The sequence below is a fragment of the Numida meleagris genome, chromosome 1 (genome assembly GCF_002078875.1).
Source record: "Numida meleagris isolate 19003 breed g44 Domestic line chromosome 1, NumMel1.0, whole genome shotgun sequence".
Classification (NCBI taxonomy): Eukaryota; Metazoa; Chordata; class Aves; order Galliformes; family Numididae; genus Numida; species Numida meleagris.
Genome location: NC_034409.1, coordinates 102,962,547 through 102,980,142, shown reverse-complemented (window position 1 = coordinate 102,980,142; position 17,596 = coordinate 102,962,547). Strand labels below are relative to the sequence as shown.

The following is a 17,596-nucleotide window of genomic DNA, read 5'->3' as shown; positions in this document are numbered from 1 at the left end:
TTAACTGAAGTGTTTTGTTAAACTTGTAGCTCAGAACTGCAATATAGAAAACAGAAATAATGTAATTCAGTAAGCTATTAATGATGGTTTTGCTACGGTGATTGATCATTTTTAAGGAATTTGCCTGGTAGTTTTTCCTTGAGCATCCACTTCATAGTATGTTTTCAAGAAAAAAAATCAATATTTTATCCTCATATTTTAAAACTACTTAAAAGAATCCCTGTTTCTATCACTTGCTCAGATGAAAATAACAGTCCTGTACAGTTCTGTGGAGCTTTTAATTCATTCCCACAGCTCATGGCTTTTTTCTTAATGTGCTCCTTTGCTGTCTCACAGTGTGGAGAGAAAAAAATCTGAAAACACTTCATTTCTTGATATCATTGGCGTTGCAATCTGCAGTGCTACAATGAGTGCTCTCGATCCATAAGTAGAATTGATAGCACTTACTGAAATCAGTATAAAATCATAAAAGTGATTGATTTATTATAGAAGTTGCTAGGCAACTAGCTCCAGCTCCTGCTACCTCCTGCTGGTTGTAAATGGTCCTTATAGACACGAACCCTCTCCCTCTTCTCCCATCTCTCACAATGCTCTCCTTCAGTGAGTTTCACATGGATGTCCTTGAATGTTTGAGGACCTAAACTTGAAAGCGGATTTTGCCTTGAACGTTTGTTTAGGCAGCTATATATATGCTTCAGAAAGATATCAAATGACTGTATTTTAGGTTAACAACTCGTTGTTGCAAATCTGCTTCCTTCTTTTCCAGCAGTGTTATAGAGTATTTATTTCTTTCTGATAGGCTGAAAAACAGCATAGGGATCTGCAGTTGTGCCATGACTGTACCCAGTGGTAGTACTTTACTGATGCACCCTAGAACTCTGAGGGGGAGGCACTTACCTGCACCTCTTCATCTGAAAACAACTTTTTGCAGTTACTTTGTCATAACTGCTCTGAGGTTAGTGTCCTTAGCAGGAAGCTTCCCAGATGTTTTGGATCTTCTGGAATGAATGCTTGGAAATACCCATCTGAATCCCTCTTGCAAACAGAGCTTTCATCTCGGATCAGTGTTATTCTGAGGAGTTTGTTCGGTACACTCCCAGTCTGTAAATATCTGAAGTCACTGTTGGCTTGTGGCCATTTCATTTAACATCCTCGATACCAGGGAAGTATTCAATAGCAGTGACAACATGAAAAAACCTACAGCTCAGTGTCTGTATTTCCCTTGAAAGCCCCGGTTAACCGCACATCCCCAACCGTAAGCAGGTGCTTTTCCATGAGGAAGCTATACCAGGTTGGTAGCATCCTCTTCCCAGCAGAGCTCTCTGGCACGTGTATCAAAGGAGCCTAAGGACTTTTGTTACATTTCCAAGACTCGTTGAGAGTTATTGTTTCAGTGAAAAAGATCCTTTTCAACTACCATTAGGTGGAGGGCTGTGATCTCTGAGGGGGGCATTTGATTATGTTGTAGTGTTGTCATTTCCTCTCTTAATGTGAGGAAAAACTAGGTATAGGAAATAATTAACACGGAAGAAACTGCATTTTGTTCTGAATACCTTTGATCGTTGTTCTCCCTTCTTAATGCTCACACAATGCTCTCGTAGTACTCACGATAGCATCCATAGAGCCGCAACGCTCAGTTGTTACAACTGAAATTGAATGAACTTACTGGAAGAAGATGAAAGAGCACGAGAACAAAGCACAGGACTACAGGCGTTTAAATGTCTGCTCCAAAGAATCAGAATTATGTGATATGAACACTGCTCTTAGGTTCGTGAAAGCATTTTATCTTCCTTCTAAACTGCTAATTTCTGGAAGCCTGATAGCGAGCATGCCCTTCTAGAGGGAAAATCAGTTATCTGTCAAAGGCCACATACAGTGCAGCTTGGCTAAAATGTTTGTTTTGTGGCCATATCGCCGTTCTGATTAGTGGAAATTTATATTGCGTATTGTGGGAGTTAGTAATGTAACGGTAGTCCTTGGCACAGGCTGAGGTTTCCTTGTGAAGGAGCGTTTTGGAGGGAGACAGTGCAAGCCCTGTTCTGCCTTGAAAGATGAAGCAGGTCCTCATGGTCATTTCTCGTCCCTCCATTGGATTGCTGTGACTTCTGCAAGTGTGTTCTTGTGCTTCGTTCTACTGCGCGAGAGTCATGGACAAAAGCCACCAGGGAGCTGTGGGTTGGCTGTTGTACTGCAAACTGCATTCTATGGAATGGCCTGAACCTAACACCGCCAGTGCATTTAAAAATTGATTTCCTGATCGTTTTCCCTCCCTGTTCTCCCCTCCTGCACCCTACATCATGCACTGCTGTGGGCTCTTCAAGCAGCAGAAGGGATAGCAGGATGTGTGCTGGTGGGAGAGGCTGCAGAGGGAATCTAGACATCGATCCCCTGCTGGATGCAAGGAGTTGGAGCTGATGCTTTTAGCAGTGCTGATGTGCTCTCGTGCGGCCTTTATCCCTGCTCTGTACAATCATGGGAGATGGGAGCTGGCAAAGGTCTGACCTGATGGGGCCAGGAAGTGGAGGAGACCCACCATGCTGTCAGACCACCAGGAAGCACTGCTGTGCTGTGCAGCAGACAGAGCACTGGCACAGGTTGCCCAGAGGCTGTGGAGTCTCCTCCTTGGGGATCTTCAAAACCCCAACTGAACGTAGCCCTGGGCACCCTGCTTGAGGTGTCCATGCTGGAGCTGGGGTTGAGCCAGATGGATCCAGAGGTTCCTGTCAACCTCAACCATTCCATAACCCCAATGATTCCAGAAGGAATTGAACGGCTTGAATGGAATTGGGAATGGTGTCAGGACCAGCTGTGATTAGGAGCCATCGAGAGCCAGAGCTCTGAGCTGCCCTCCACCCAATCCAGGGTACACCAGGTGATGGGGACAGCCTGGTCCCATCTGCCCTGCACTAGCCACAGCAGCACCTTACCCGAAAGCCACCTGCCTGCAGTGTCAAGGACAGTGCTTGTCCTCACATTGTGCTTCAGTAAGTAAGTATGTCCTGTGCAGCAGCCACGGCAGGGTTGCCTTCAAACTGAGGAAGTTTATAGCAAAAATAGGAAATTTGGCATTTCCCTAAGGAAAAAAAGGCAATTATTGTTTTATTTAAAGGATTAGGTCAGTGAGAGCAGCTCCCACTAAAGACTGAGTAATCCAGCCAGCTATGATTAAATATCTATAATGGTGTAGTCAAAACCAGTTGTGAGGGATTTTTTTCCCCCAGTAATCAGCATACAGCTGCACCATCCCCACGCAGGGGCTGTGGGCACAGCTATGCTGTTCCATACCACCACCTCTTTGCTTCTTATCACAGCAACAGTTTGTGCAGTTTAGGATCCAGCCCGAATTTTCCATGGTGCTGTGACCGGTCACCATTTTGGAGCTCTGCTTCTTCCTGCCTTTCCCTCATTCAGAAATAGACATTTCACCTGAGGGATATTCTTAGCAATTCCATCTTGAATTTTTGCTTAGGGTAGATCAGAGTGGTAGAGACATACATGGCATCATAAGGCCCGAAGCTGCAGTCGTTCCAACTCCATGTGCTGTGGTCAGAGATGTTGGGAGGCTCACAAAATTGTTTAGGTTGGGAGGACCCCTGGAGGCCTGCTGGTCCTACCGCCCACTGAGCAGGGCCCGGCTTCAAATGCGATCCAGCTCCAAAACCACCTCGTGTTGCTGTGTCCAGAGGATTCAAACATTAAAAAGGAAAACCAGAAGAGGCAGCTTTGTTGCCTCTGAACATAACCAAGTTTCTCAAGCTGATTGATTTGGCTGCCTAACAAAGGTGAAAGCTCTGAGTACTTTCCAGCTGGGATTTTGCTCTCTCTCCATGAGAAGCCACAACTTCTGCTGTTTTCCATGATGCTGGAGAGCTGCCCTTGGCAGCAGAGCAGAGAGTGCCTCAGTGCTGCAGAACCACAGGGTGATGAGCACCGGTTGGATGGGATATCACAGGCACTGACTCGGGCAGTGCACCAGGACTGCACCTCGGCAGGGTCTGCGTGTTGCACTTTTGCTCCCAGGCTGGCATTCGGCTTTCTGAGGAAAACTGTGGTGGTGCTTTGCAGGGCTCCAAATCTCTCTGGACAGACTTCTGCTTACTTTAGCAAGGGCTGAAGGTCAGCTTTCCTTTGTGAGCCCAAGGAAAGCCACCACAGATGACATCACAACTGATACAAAATCCCCTGCCTTGGTTTCTGTTTGACTTTTCCGCATGACCGCACACCTTGCACGTAACAGGACGCTTGCAGTCATGTATCCCTTAGGCTTCCCCATGTGCAGGCAGTGCCAACGCAAAGGTTTCTGTGCCTGCTTTCGGTCCTTCACTCCCTGCTCACCCACGCAGGGCTTTGCTTTCCCAGGCCCTTCACGCTCTCCCTCCCGCCGAGCCCTGCCCACACCACCTCTGCTGCCCTCGGCCTGGCTGCACCCCGGGCACCGCTGGGCTCCGCCGATCACAGGCACGGCTGCTGCACTGCCAGGGCCCAGCTGGGGAGCTTGGGCCGCAGCCACTCAAATGTTCTATGTGTGGCCCAAACTGACTGCTGAGAGAAAGGGAAAGTTTTGGGAGCGTTGATTTACCACTTGCCTCAGTGCAGGGGTTGCTGCTGGTAAGATCTGGGTTGTTTTGAAAACAGTGGAGGAGAACTAAAACAGCCTCACTGTCGCTGCAAGTCTCAGGGCCGATGCTGGCTTGTATCACCTTCAGATGCATGTCATTCCCGCAGCTGTGTGAGTAGCCTGAGCCCAATAGCTGCTTTCATGCAGAGCCAGCCACACGGCCTGCAAAGTCTCCCTTGAAATAGTCCTGGGCTGCTTTTCTGGGCACTTGCAAGGATTTACTGCTGGAACATTATCTTTTGGCACTCTGAAATGCTCTCCTCATGGTGTTGCCGCTGACTTGCAGAACCCTCTTGAACTGTGTTCTTGCCCTCAGTCTGGAAGCAAAGCAGATACTGGCTGTGGTATTTCTGCTGCTTGTTTTTCCCAGGTTACGCGCCCCACTAATAGCTGGCAAAACCCCACTGCTTCTTACCACGGACCTGACACCGAAACCAGTGTGGGTCACTGTACCGCTGCTCATCTTTAATGGGCATACGCTGTACTTGTCCATGAAATAAAATGTATGGTCAGGTGGGGTGACCACACCTGTCGCCCATTATTTTTTGTTTTCCAAGCTGGATGCTTTTTCTGCAGAAGGTGTCGTTTCAGAGAGATCAAAATAATTTAGTGTCTGAGTTTTCTTGCTTGTTTTCACTCTGACTTCCACACTGCTGTGAGCAGTGAACATGTGGGCACAAGACGAAGCACTAATTGATAGCTTTCCCCCGTTAGACTTGGAAAGTTCTCCACAGACATAATGAAATAGCAGCCCATGCTCAGAGTGCACCGCTCCTCAGTCCCTCTTCCTTCCACTAAGAGGATGCCGGTCGGCACGGAGATTTTTCCAGTTGAGCACATGATTGTGCCTTAGTCATCGAGTGGGTCCCTTCCTCTCGATGAAGCTTTCCCATGCTTAGGTTTGTCTCGGTATTGGCAGGAAACGAGCTGTGTCACTTCTTTCTTTCCACGCATTCCGTACGATATGCTGCCCTAAAGCACGGTGTCAGAGTGGGAAAGCACAGTGTGCTCATGAAGTCTTACCAATAGGAAGTGACATTTTTCCTCCTTTTGTTCACTGAATTCCCAGTGGGCTGCAGTTAAAATATTGGAGACATTTTATTTAAAGGCAGAAGGGCTGCGTTCTCAGCTCAGATACATTTCTGATTTCATTTTCTGTCTGACAGCACCACACCAAAACCGATCAGTCTGAACAAGTGAACTTCCAAAGAAGCCAAATGTTGGCTCTAAAATATGCTTTAAAATCACCAAAATAATTAACACAGCATTTCCCTTAAGAAGAAATGTCCTTTATATGCTGACTTCGGATTTCTTTTATGAAAGCCATCACTTCCACACCCGTGCCTCCCAAAATCATCTATTTCTCAAACTCTCCAAGAGCCCACTGAGGTGAAACAAAGAGGTGGTGGAAGTCTGTTCAAGCATGTGCACCTACTGCAGCTGCACTGGTATTTCACGATATAGGTTTGGGTTCATCAAACATTTCTTTCAGAAGAAAATGTGTTGGCTGTTGGGGATTGCCAGGGTGGCCAAACAGATGTTGGGGGGGATGCTATTTTTTCACACTCCCTACATGTTCTAATGAGACTTCAGCTTCAAGCTTGTCACCTGTGTTCAATTCTGTCCTGTTCTGCTCTTTCTGTCAGTAACACACTTCTCATCAACAGCCCATTCTCATGTGATTTATGAGCTGCAACACACCAACTGGTTACAAGTGCCACGTCCAACACCTAAATGCAGAAGGCGTTTCTCTACATTGTGCTTCTCAACTCTTTTCCTCCTTTTTCTAATATTTTATAAACCACATATGGCAATTGATCCCAAATTACAGTGAAAAGCAATCTATAACATAATTCAGAGCTATGAAAGCTTATACACGTGCTTTTCCACAGAATGATTTATGGACAGTGAAGGGCTTGAAACTCTCTTTTTATTGTATATATTTCTTCTTACTTTACAAATAATTATACGTACTGTTACAAATGTTCCTTCACAGAAGGTACATTTCTTTTTAAAAAAAAAAGGGTGAGGGCATCATCTGAAATAAGCCATTTATTCCTCATTGATATAAAATGTGTTCATATTTCTGGGCGGTGTCATATCCAAACCACTGTTCATCCAAATTTCTTGCATGATCTGCTCCCTCCGCTCTATCCGCTCAGCCAGGTCCGCCGCTTCCGCTGAGTTATAACCTGAGTAAGAAGGTCTATAAAGTTCTGCCAGCTCGTCCGGCAGCTCTGACCCAGAAGAGTCTTCATCCTCCTCCTCCTCGCTCTCGCTGCTCTCATCCACTCCATCACTTTCTGGCACCAAATGCTCCTTCTTTCCCTGCAGTTTCTGGAAGTCTTTAAAGCAGGACACGCGGATCACCAAGGCACACAGCGTGAGGATTAATCCTACACAAACGCTGGACACAAACAGCAGAGCGGCTCTTTCCGGGTGATCTGAAATTAGAAATCTAGTGCTTAAGCTCTTCTCCAGCTCTGCCAAAGTCTAGCTACAAAGCAGCCAGCTGCCATCTCCAGTGCCCTGCACTATATGGCCATAGTGGCAGAGGGGCTGGGGGAAACCTGCTGTGTCCTGCACCAAAAGCATCCTACACTTGGAAACTGAACTCTCTACCATCTCTGCTTCTTCAGCTTGCTGTGCAAAAACCCACAACCTCTTAAAACCATACTCAAATAACATTATCCCATCACTCTGTTAGCATTCTTAATCACTTACTAGAAATACATCATTCTTTCCAGCCATCCTGCCTAAATAGGTCTTACCTTCACAAAGGGGACATGAGAGAACTGGGGTTGTTCAGTCTGGAGGAGGCTCAGAGGAGATGTCATTGCTCTCTAGAACCACCAGGTTGTGGTCAGGTGGGGGTCAACCTCTTCTCCCAGGTAACAGCAATAGGATGAGAGGGAATGGCCTCAAGTTGTGCCAGGGGAGGTTCAGATTGGGTATTCTTCTCAGAAAGGGGTGAACAGGCTGCCCAGGGAGGTGGTGGAGTCACTGTCCCTAGAGGTGTTCAAGAACCGTGTGGATGTGGCACTGAGGGACGTGGTCAGTGGGCACGGTGGGGGTGGGTTGGTGGTTAGACTAGGTGATCTTAGAGATCTTTTCCAGTCTTCATGATTCTTTGATTCTACGGGATGAGCAGCTCCATGCTCCAAGGAGCTATGGTAGCATCCCCAGCCCGGACTGGGTAGGGACCATTTTGGTTCCTGGCATGTTCTGAGATGATTGCATCTCAGTACAGCAATACAAGAGGCAGCGACTCCAAAGCTGCATGCCTCTGCCATTTTCTAGAGGAGCAGAAACCTTAATTCTGGAGTTGCTTCTTAATGCTTGCTTCTGAAATCCACTAGGTTTCTCCCATGGTGTCAGAGATCTGGTGACTGTGAATTTATTGGCCTCAATGAAATTTGCCTTAGCGTTGCTAAGTCACAAAACCTGTCATGGCTCATACTGGAGATGGCTGCTTTCATTGTTTGATTGGTTCTTTACTGCTCTTCAGTGATCCTTATACTTATATAAACCAACATTTCCAAAAATGGATGTCTCCAACACTGCTCCCAGATCAGGACCAGATTTTTAAAAATACTGAACAACCAGCAACCCCCATCGAAAATATTCATTGAAAAAATCTTGGCTGCAGTCCCTAAAAGAGTTTGGATCCTTCGGAACGGAAAATATTCTATAAACGTCAGTTACACTGCGATAGTTCCATCCACAGGACTGTAATTATATTGTAATAATACTGTTACTATAAATGTGGGATTACCAGCTGTGACTTTCTGAGGTCATCCTCCCTTTTCCCTGTCCTTCCAAAACGCCACCACCTAATGAACCAAGCAGCCTCGTTTTCCTACCTCTAATGTATGCAAATGTAGCCAAGGAGTTGCTAACGATGGTGCCATCTTTCTTTGGAGATCTTGATTCCTTTGGATCAATATCGATATCTGCAGCAAGAGGAGGCAGAACAAATTCAGTCACATCACAGATGATAAAGCCATCAAGCTGATATTCCCCTTATCCCTTTTGAACTAACGAGTTTGTCCAAAACACAGGCAGACCAGCACTGTGCCATAGGAATCTTACAGAATGTTAGACCAAATAATGGTTGGTAAATAAAATAAATATTAAAATAAATCTTGAAGTAAAATGTAATTAATAAGGTATGGAAAATATTGAATACATGTAAAATGGCAACATTATTTTTAAAAAGAATTTATTACCACGGGAACCCCCTTGCCTCTTCCCATTAAGCTTTCTGAAATAATTTACTTCATTAAACTTCACAGCTGTCAAATGGACTTCCCAGTTCAATCACTGCAGTGCTCTCATCAGTGATGACAGCAAATACGTGCTGGCCACATCATTCATTTTATTTGCATTTAGGAGGAGCAAGAGTTGGTGTAACTTTTAAAAGAGCCTTCAACCCAAAACAACCGCAATTTCACTTTCACTCTTCCCATCTTTCAGCCAAAGTTAGAAAATCGCACATTGGTTATGGACAGCCAGGTATCCCCATCAGTCAAAACTCAGCACATCTCAGCCCCTGTTTGGAATGGTGCACACGATGATATAAGCAAAGCTTGCAGCTCCTCAGAAGCAGTGTAAGACACATACAGCTGACTGCAGGGCCTCCTGCGAGCTCTTCCCTCTTGATTGCTGTGACAGTCGCAGCTGCAAGGCAGGGAGAAGCTGTCCCAGAAGCACTCCCGCCGTCCCCTCCCTCACACCCACCTCTGCTGTACCACAATGTCCTACTGCAATCAAAGGAGAGCAGTAAAGCTTTTTTTTTTTTTTTTAATTACCACGTTCACCGTCATTCTGCTTCACGGAAGAATTGTTGTGAGTGACCAGGTGGTTGACAGCTGTGAGGAAGAATTTAGGAACTGGAAAGAAGAAAGGCAAACAACGCACTGTCAGTTTTGCAAACCAGATCACCAGTTAATTACCATTCCCCATTACAGGATTACAGAGCGGCTGAGGCTGGCGGGGCCTTCTGGGTCTACCTGGCTCAAGCCCTGCTCCAGCAGGGCCACCCAGAGCAGCCTGCCAAGGGCCACATCCAGGCGGCTTTTGGACATCTCCAAGTAGGAGACTCCACAACCTGTGGGCAGCCTATGCCAGTGCTCCAGCACCCTCCCAGCCAAGGAGTGTTTGTGTTCTATATGAATGGGGTTTCTGATGGTGGTGCCTCAGGCTATGCCCTGCATGGATGGCAGCAGCTGCAGAAATGGTGCCTGCTGGAATCCTTGGGCACAGCTGTGTTTCTTATCTGCGCCATGCCAGCAGCTGCTGGCTGACATTCACATGGTTGCATTTTAACCCCATGGCGGGTGAACACCCTGAAACCAGGTTCTCTGGGGTCACTCACCTGCCAAGAGTTGAGCACAGCTTGGCCTGTGCACAGCTTGGCTTTTCAGGGTCTGCAGGAGGAGGCAGCCCCACGTGTGGGGACTGGTCTCCCCACACATCCATGGGAGTGGGGCAGCCCTTCTACTACAGAAGGGATGTGACAGCCAGCAGAAAAGAGGAAAAAAACAGAATCACAGAACATCCTGAGCAGGAGGAACCAACCAACTCCAGTCTCCACACAGCACCACCCAAATACATCTGAGAGCATTACCCAAATGCTCCTTGAACTCCGGCACTCGGGGCCGTGCCCACTGCCCTGGGCAGCCTGTTCTGTGCCCACCGCCCTCTGGGGCAGACCCTGACCCTAACCCCCAGCTGCCCCTCCCCTGACGCAGCTCCATGCTGTTCCCTCGGGCCCTGTCGCTGTCACAGAGAGCAGAGCTCAGCGCTGCCCCTCTGCTCCCTGTGAGGAGCTGCAGCCGCCATGAGGCCTCTCCTCTGGGCTGGACACACTGAGGGACAACCTCTTCCCTTGCCCAGCTGGCAGTGCTGGGCCTGGTGCGCCTCAGGGTACGGCTGGCCCTTTGGGCTGCCAGGGCACACTGCTGACTCAGATTCAACTCGATGACAAAATGGCCCAGAAACATTTAAAGATTTGTGTGACATTCTCTGCAAAGCCTCTGAAGTGAGCAGTCCCAGAGAAGGAAGGTGCTCGGGACAGGGTGGCAGGGCGCTGCTGCGTACTTCTCATTTGTTTTTTCTCTTGGGATGTTTTCCCACTCTTGTTAAAATAAATAAAAGAGCTAAAAGAAGGCACATCATGTAGATATGGAGAGCTCTCAGACTGTGCACAAGATGAATGGGCCCTTCATGGATTCAGATCTTGGCACTTGTTCCCTGTATTGTATGAAGATTGATTGATTTTCAGACTGATGTCAAGGAAAAAAAAAAAAAGAAATTCCAAGTATGAAGCTCACCTATATCCAACACACAAACATATGCCAATAAGTAGTGTTAAAGAAAGTCAAACGGAACAGAGGAGACAGAAGTTTGGGGCTTAGCATAGTTTTTATATTCAAAACAACTAAAAATAGCACTTCTTTCTAAGCAGAACTCTTCTATGTGTGTGGGCTCAAAGTCATAACTGTTTCCTTTCCTGATGAAGGATTTTTTTAGAATTCTTTGCTCCTGTTTGCAATAGAAAGCCAAGAGAGATAGGGGCAAACGAACTATTTTCTATTTTGGCTTGTACACCATTGCCATTCTTAACTGTTCTCCAGTGGCAGAATATTTTTGTTGATGGACGAGGCTGGTTTCTTTTCAGACCATGTGCTAAATTCGCAGACGTGGCTGTTAGGAGCAGTGTGCTTGTGAGGTGGAAGAGTTTGATATGGAAGCAACAGGAAGGCAGTACATGAGGGATCTGTAGTGCTGCTTTGGGAGCACCACATTCTGATGGGCAGGAGGGTCCTGATGCTAGACACACACCTGGAACAGCTTCGTCAGACTGGGGCTTTGTCTCATCCTGTTGTCTCACCTCCTGCCAAGTCAGCATCCTCTGCTCATGCAAATATCTGTTGTAGGGGTGTGTTTGATTTAGAATGTCACAGGCAACAAAAGCTCTCAGCTGCTTGCACTGTTCTTGGCTGCTTGCACTATTTATTTTTGTTGGGGTTTCATTTCGGACATACCGTATTCATGAGGATTTTAACTAAGATGATGTGTGCCCAGGTCACTGGACAGACTAGCTGATACCAGCAGAAGGATTTTTTTAATCTACATTAAATCCTGTGCAGCTCTGCTTTGCCAGGCAGGGCAGGAGCCAGCAAGCAACCATAAGCTGCCAGGGGCATCCAGAATGTGCAGTCAGAAGCTGTGTTTCTTGGGACTGGCTCCTTGCCTCAGCAGGAGCTGGTTGATTATAGTCTCTGCAGACTTCAGGTGATGCTGAGGAGGTTGTGGGAGCACTGGGGCTGTGAAAAACCAGCATCTCTTGGCTCCCGCTAAGTTGTTATTAACCATAAAATACAAATGCAGGAAGACGCTAACTAGCTGCTGACCTATGAGGTAGGGAGTATGGTTTTTTCACATTCCTGACCATGCTTTCAAGTATGGAACAGCTTTGAGAGAATGTGGTCTGCTCATCTGTGTCCCTGTCACTTCAGAAGAAAAACCCATTTACCTCAACTTAGGAAGCGCCAGGTTAGAAGGGATCTTCTAGTGAGGGGAAAGAATGTAAAATGCCATTCTGGACTACGCCCAGACTCTTCCCATGTTCCCTAGATGATCCATAAAATAATTAGACCTGCAAACCACTGGCTAATGTTTCAGACTGCACAGCTCAGTAGGATCTGGCAGAAGAAAAAGTCTTCGACATGTGCCAGCAAAGCACACAAGCACTATTTATTATCCATGCATTTGTGCAAAAACAATTCACTAAAAATCAGAATGCATAACCTCACTGCAAACAAACATACACTTGTTTTCCAGTATATGGATGTGTAAGAAAGAACAATCTCTCATAATTATCTTTACTCTAATTAAAGAGAATTCCATTAACACATTCATAAAGTTACTACAGCATGAAGGCAAGCACACAATAATGTTATGTGTTTGTTAGTGTGAAGACAGGCTCCAGCACTCTTCAACAATGTGAAGAGGAGAGTTGCTGCAATGCCTCTCGTCTGACAATGTACACATGGCGAGACTGGAAGAGAAATACTCTCGTGCCAGCAAGGGAACAGCTGGGGCTCCCTTTCCTCTGATCCCCAGGTGGACAGCAATCTGGCAGTCAGTCCTGCACGGCTGTTCCCAAAAGCACTCAGATAGCCAGTGCCCTTTGAAGCCAGCAGCTTCCCAGGCAGTGCACAGCAAGCAGAGCAGTAACTCAGTAAAACTGATTGGACACGTCCACCGGCATGTAAGACAATCACCTCTGAGGGTCACAGTTCATCTCCCAAAAGCAGAGGCTGAGGAAGTCTGTTCCAGTCCTCAGTCAAAGAAAGACATTTCTAAGAGGATGCAATACCTATAAAAGGCACTGCGTTAAAGTCCCACAATCATTTTTCTCTCACCTTTATTTGTACTACACTTTGCTGTCCCGTGGCCCTGGTTTTTGAGAAAAAGAACTGCAGGGGACTCTGCCTTCCCACGATGCAAATATGTTAATCTACGGTAAAGAAAATGTGAAACTCTTCCCTCTTGTCTGAGTTGAAGTATGCTTCAGTTCTGTGAGTAATGTATAACCTCAAGCCCTTACTTTAGCAAGACATTTCTTATAGGGAATGAGGGCTTTAAAATTATCATGCTCTTACCACATGCATAGCTGACGTTCAGGTGTTTTGCCACTCCAGGTAGGCATGGACTTCCAAAATCTTGGCTAGTGACAATAATTTTGCATCTCTGTTTCCCATAACATCTTTTTGATAAAACTTCTAACGCTGTGTGAGACAAACAGTCTGAAAGAAAAACACATCCAATAAGCATGCAACCCGGCTGTTATCAGGAATAATAACTGCTACGTGCACAGCTAGAGATACAAATCTGCTATCAATTTCAGGCACCTGTGCTTGCCTAAGCAGGATTTCAGAATTAGGTATTAACATTTATGAATGCAAGGAAGTCAGCATGTAATGAAATTGTGGATTTGCAGCAAACTTACTCCTTCATGATGACTTCCAGGTTGCAGTAAGACTCACGTCAAACTCCAAATGAGGTGCCTTGTGAACATCATCTCTGTTCCTTTCAGGATGACTTGGAAGAACTAAGCATCTTCACACAGCTCTCCACCTGCTCCACCTTAACATGAGTGTGCCAATAAAGGGCGATGCAATGCTGTTTACAGGTCTCCCTCTCCCCTCCCTGGGTTATCACCATAGTTTGACTGGATGCCTAACTTCAGTTCAAGTCAGGTGAGATCAATTGCTGTGCATCACAACAGTTAGGTCTATGGTGAAATCAAGGGTAGCTTATCATTTACTCTGCTTGGTTCTGCTAGGAGCCATTCTGCTATGGCCAAGAGGTCAAAATAGGCTCAATGTTTAACCAGAAAATCATTTGACTTCTCTCTGCCATACCAAATGCCGTGCTGCTCCCATCAGGCTGCTGCCACATGCCAAGTCTGTATGCCTAAGGCAATGTCAAAGGCACCTACAGTGCACTGTACTAATGCTCACATCTGCACCTGCCTGCACTTGCTGGGACTGGGATTTTTTCACTCAAGACTTCCACCTTCCACCACAATTTATGAGATATGGTCAGCAGGATTTTACACCAACGTTGAATTTGAATGGGAAAATTTGTGTATCAGACAAACCTTTAAAACTCTGCTTTTAAAAAAGAACATCGCTAAATGTGATTGAATTCTCAGTATCAACACGAACTAAACCCCAACCCAAAGAGCAAAAATACCTTCTGGTTTTGGTTTTGAAGCAGAAAGTATACAGAAATTGCAAGTCTGGAGTAAGCAATGTTTTCCTGAAGCTGTCTGCTTCCAGTCAGTGTTTCCTCACCCCTTTTGGTGCATCTCTATGGATGGCAGATATTTCTCATTCTAGTCTCCATGGGCAGCAACGTTCTAGAGATTTGACAACATATTCTCTGCTCATTAGAACCATCTTTCCTTCCGTAACAACCCTGAGACAAACATGACATCTTCACCTTCCAGCTGCTTAAGCTCATTTGTGCTTCTGCAGAGGAAGGAGAAATCATGTACACAAGGACACTTCACAGCTCTCTCAAATCAATCTTGTTTGAAAAGAATGAAGAGAGTTGAGACTGAGGTTCTTGGCCAAGAAGACTGACCTCCAACATGTGAAAATCCGGTAGATTTGTGATTTTTAAGAGTTAATCCCTTGATACCAGCACTGTCACATACTTAAGCAGAACATCAGGAGATAATGGGCTGATTTGTCTGGCAAAGGGCCCAGGGGTCAGCACTGAAGACAGATTTTAGGGGAGAGCAACTTTCTCTTTCTGGGGACCTAGGAAACTAATACCTGGAAGGCTGTTGGGCAGGCAAGGAAAGCTGTCTTAAGACACTGGATAATTCTGCTTAAATAACTCAGTTGTTTCAGCCTCTCCAACCATCTCAGCTAACTAAGAATGTGTTCAGGTGGACATTTTAGGCAGCTAAGTAGTGTCTTTTGGCAAGTATGAAAACAACTGGAGGATATCAGGAGGAACTATCAGATGATTCATAAATCATAGAATCATCTAGGTTGGAAATGAGCTTCAGGATCACCACATCCAACTGATGAATAGATTGGGAGCACAACAGCAGTCTGGCAAAGTTAATTATACGTTCTACAAACTTTCCTGCCCTTTGAGCTGCACACAACAGTCTTAATGGAAGAGCCAGCTGTTGAGCTGATGGTTTTCTACAAATTGAGTGATACAGCGACTACATGTTTCATTTTGCCTAAGGTAGATGTTTGCTCTTGTTTCTCTGAGAATTAATAGCTCCTCATTGCCTACATTCATGTTGGCTTTGACTCCTTTACCGTCATGTGCCTGTAGGCTCCTGGCAGGCCTGTTTTTGGAGAGCTCTGCAAGGCTTGGCTGGTGTCACAGGTGTGTGAACATAAACTAAGGCTGGCTTGCTTCTGCAGGACAGCACAAACGTTAACTGAAAAGACCCATAACAAAACAAAACAAAACAAAACCCACAAATCCAGCACTACTTAACAGCTATCTGTGGTATAGCAAGATTTTGGCACTTGGTGCAGTCAGAAACCATTCAGTGTTCTTCTCTCAGTTCTGTGTGCGTCCTTGCTGCCTCCCCAGGCTGTCCTGGCAGCTCCAGAGCAGGCTGAACCATGAGTTCAGCTTGGAGGAATTCTGTGTACTCAGTACTGAAGGCCACTTTTTCAGCGGCTGCAGCTTCATCTGCACTATCTCCCACAAGCAGACATTACAGAAGTGTATCTGCAGTGAAGTCAGAGGAGTCGGTGTGTGCTGAAGAGATGTTCAAGCTAGTTTCAACCAAACTTGCTTGGAGGTCTAACAGCAAACCAGCTGCAGCAACACAGAGCTCACACTGGGGATAACGTCTCCTTTGGGTCAAACATCTCGCTGCAGTGTCTGAAAGAGGAGGAGGTTCCGTCCATGCTTAAATTTGAGTAAATGAGTGAGTAGTCCCACTCAGCAGCCCCAAAGAAATCACAAATTAGGAGAATATAAACATGTCTTGTGTCTTCTTCCTGAACATCTAAGTACTGTTTGAACTAAGCTTACATTTATGAGGCTTGCTAAATTGGTACCAGATGTTTAAAATAAACTGCCTCTTGAAAAGCATTTTCTCAGAATGCCAGAAGGTTGGTGACACCCCCAGCAGTGGCAGAAAGGGCAGCTCCGGATGGCTGGGAAAACACTCATTTTTCATTCCCTTCTGTCAGAGCTGCCTGTTACACATCGTGAGTGCTGGTAAGTCCCCTGAAACACACGCTTCTATGGGTGGCATGGAGATGTGGCCATCAAGAAGAGGCTCTTAACACAGTGGTAAACTATCAAACCTGACTGCAGCTATTTAACAGTTAGAGCAGAAAGCCTTGTTTCTGGAAGCAAGGCTCTTTTAGCTCCTTAATTAGCTTTGTTTAGGAAAGTTTTGGCATGCAAATGACATGCCATAAATCACGAAGGCTTTAACGAGTAGCAATTTGTTTTCCGATTCTTCAAAGCTTCTCTCAATTCAGACCGTAGGAGCTTTCCCTCCCTTTCTTTGCCTTCTGCCACACAAGAGCTGCAGGTGATGGAACAGCCAGAGCTGGCCCGAGAGTTTTGTGCCAAGCGCTGCCAACAGCCTCTGGTCACACCCTCTGCAGACATGACTGGCTGCTGTTTTCTTCCACATCGCTATGCACAGGGCACAAGACGTGGGTGAGCAATGTGTCTCAAACGCAGATCCATATTACATCAAAAGTAACATGCTGGTGAAGGACCAGGGCTCCCATGAGAGGAACACCATTGCAATTTTTCATTTTGGTACTAGAGTCTAGCTGCTCTCTGCTTTCATCCTAAACTGCTGGCTGGCTTACAGTGCTTTATGTTTTCTGGGCTGCGTCTATCCACAAAAGAATAAGAAGCATGCTTTTAAAATCAATTGAAAGCAAAGATTTCACACTACCAAATCAACACGGCTTGTGCTTTGTGGAGCCCAAATATCAGCTCTGGGAATAAGAAGTGACAAGGGGAAACCATGGAGTTCCGGACCAAGCTAGGGCTGCATACTCCTAAGAAAGTTTCCATAATAATATGGTAATTTATGCAAACGCATGGCACACAGGGTCCTGCCTGTGCATGTGAAAAGGGCCATTTCTGCTGCTGATTCTAGCAAAAACAGAGAAATGCTGCTGGTACCTTTATATTTCAGGTCCAAGTTCTGCCAGTAAACAAGGCGGTATGCTATGCTAAAAATACTGACTGTCAGAAGAGGCCATTCCTTATGAGTGAATACTACACCAAGGCATTCTGCAAAGCTGCACCATCTTTCTCCTGCATCACACAGCAGCAGCTCATGTGCCTGTTGCAAGGCTCCTTTAGCCTGCAGGACATTAGTCCATTATTCGGTGTTATTTACAAGTGGCTTGGAGTTCAGAATTCAGCCTCTAAGCACTTGGTGCA

General features: G+C 46.0%; 1 protein-coding gene across 1 annotated transcript in view; it reads right to left on the bottom strand.

Moving 5' to 3' along the window:
- Positions 6,529-17,596, bottom strand: part of EVA1C (eva-1 homolog C) — a 36,671-nt gene continuing 25,603 nt past the window's right edge. The window contains exons 5-8 of the mRNA XM_021404318.1: positions 13,291-13,434; positions 9,430-9,510; positions 8,482-8,571; positions 6,529-7,062 (exon numbers count right to left, since the gene is read on the bottom strand). Coding sequence (XP_021259993.1) covers positions 6,671-7,062; positions 8,482-8,571; positions 9,430-9,510; positions 13,291-13,434 — 707 coding nt within the window. The 3' untranslated portion in view covers positions 6,529-6,670. The remainder of the gene's footprint in view (positions 7,063-8,481; positions 8,572-9,429; positions 9,511-13,290; positions 13,435-17,596) is intronic.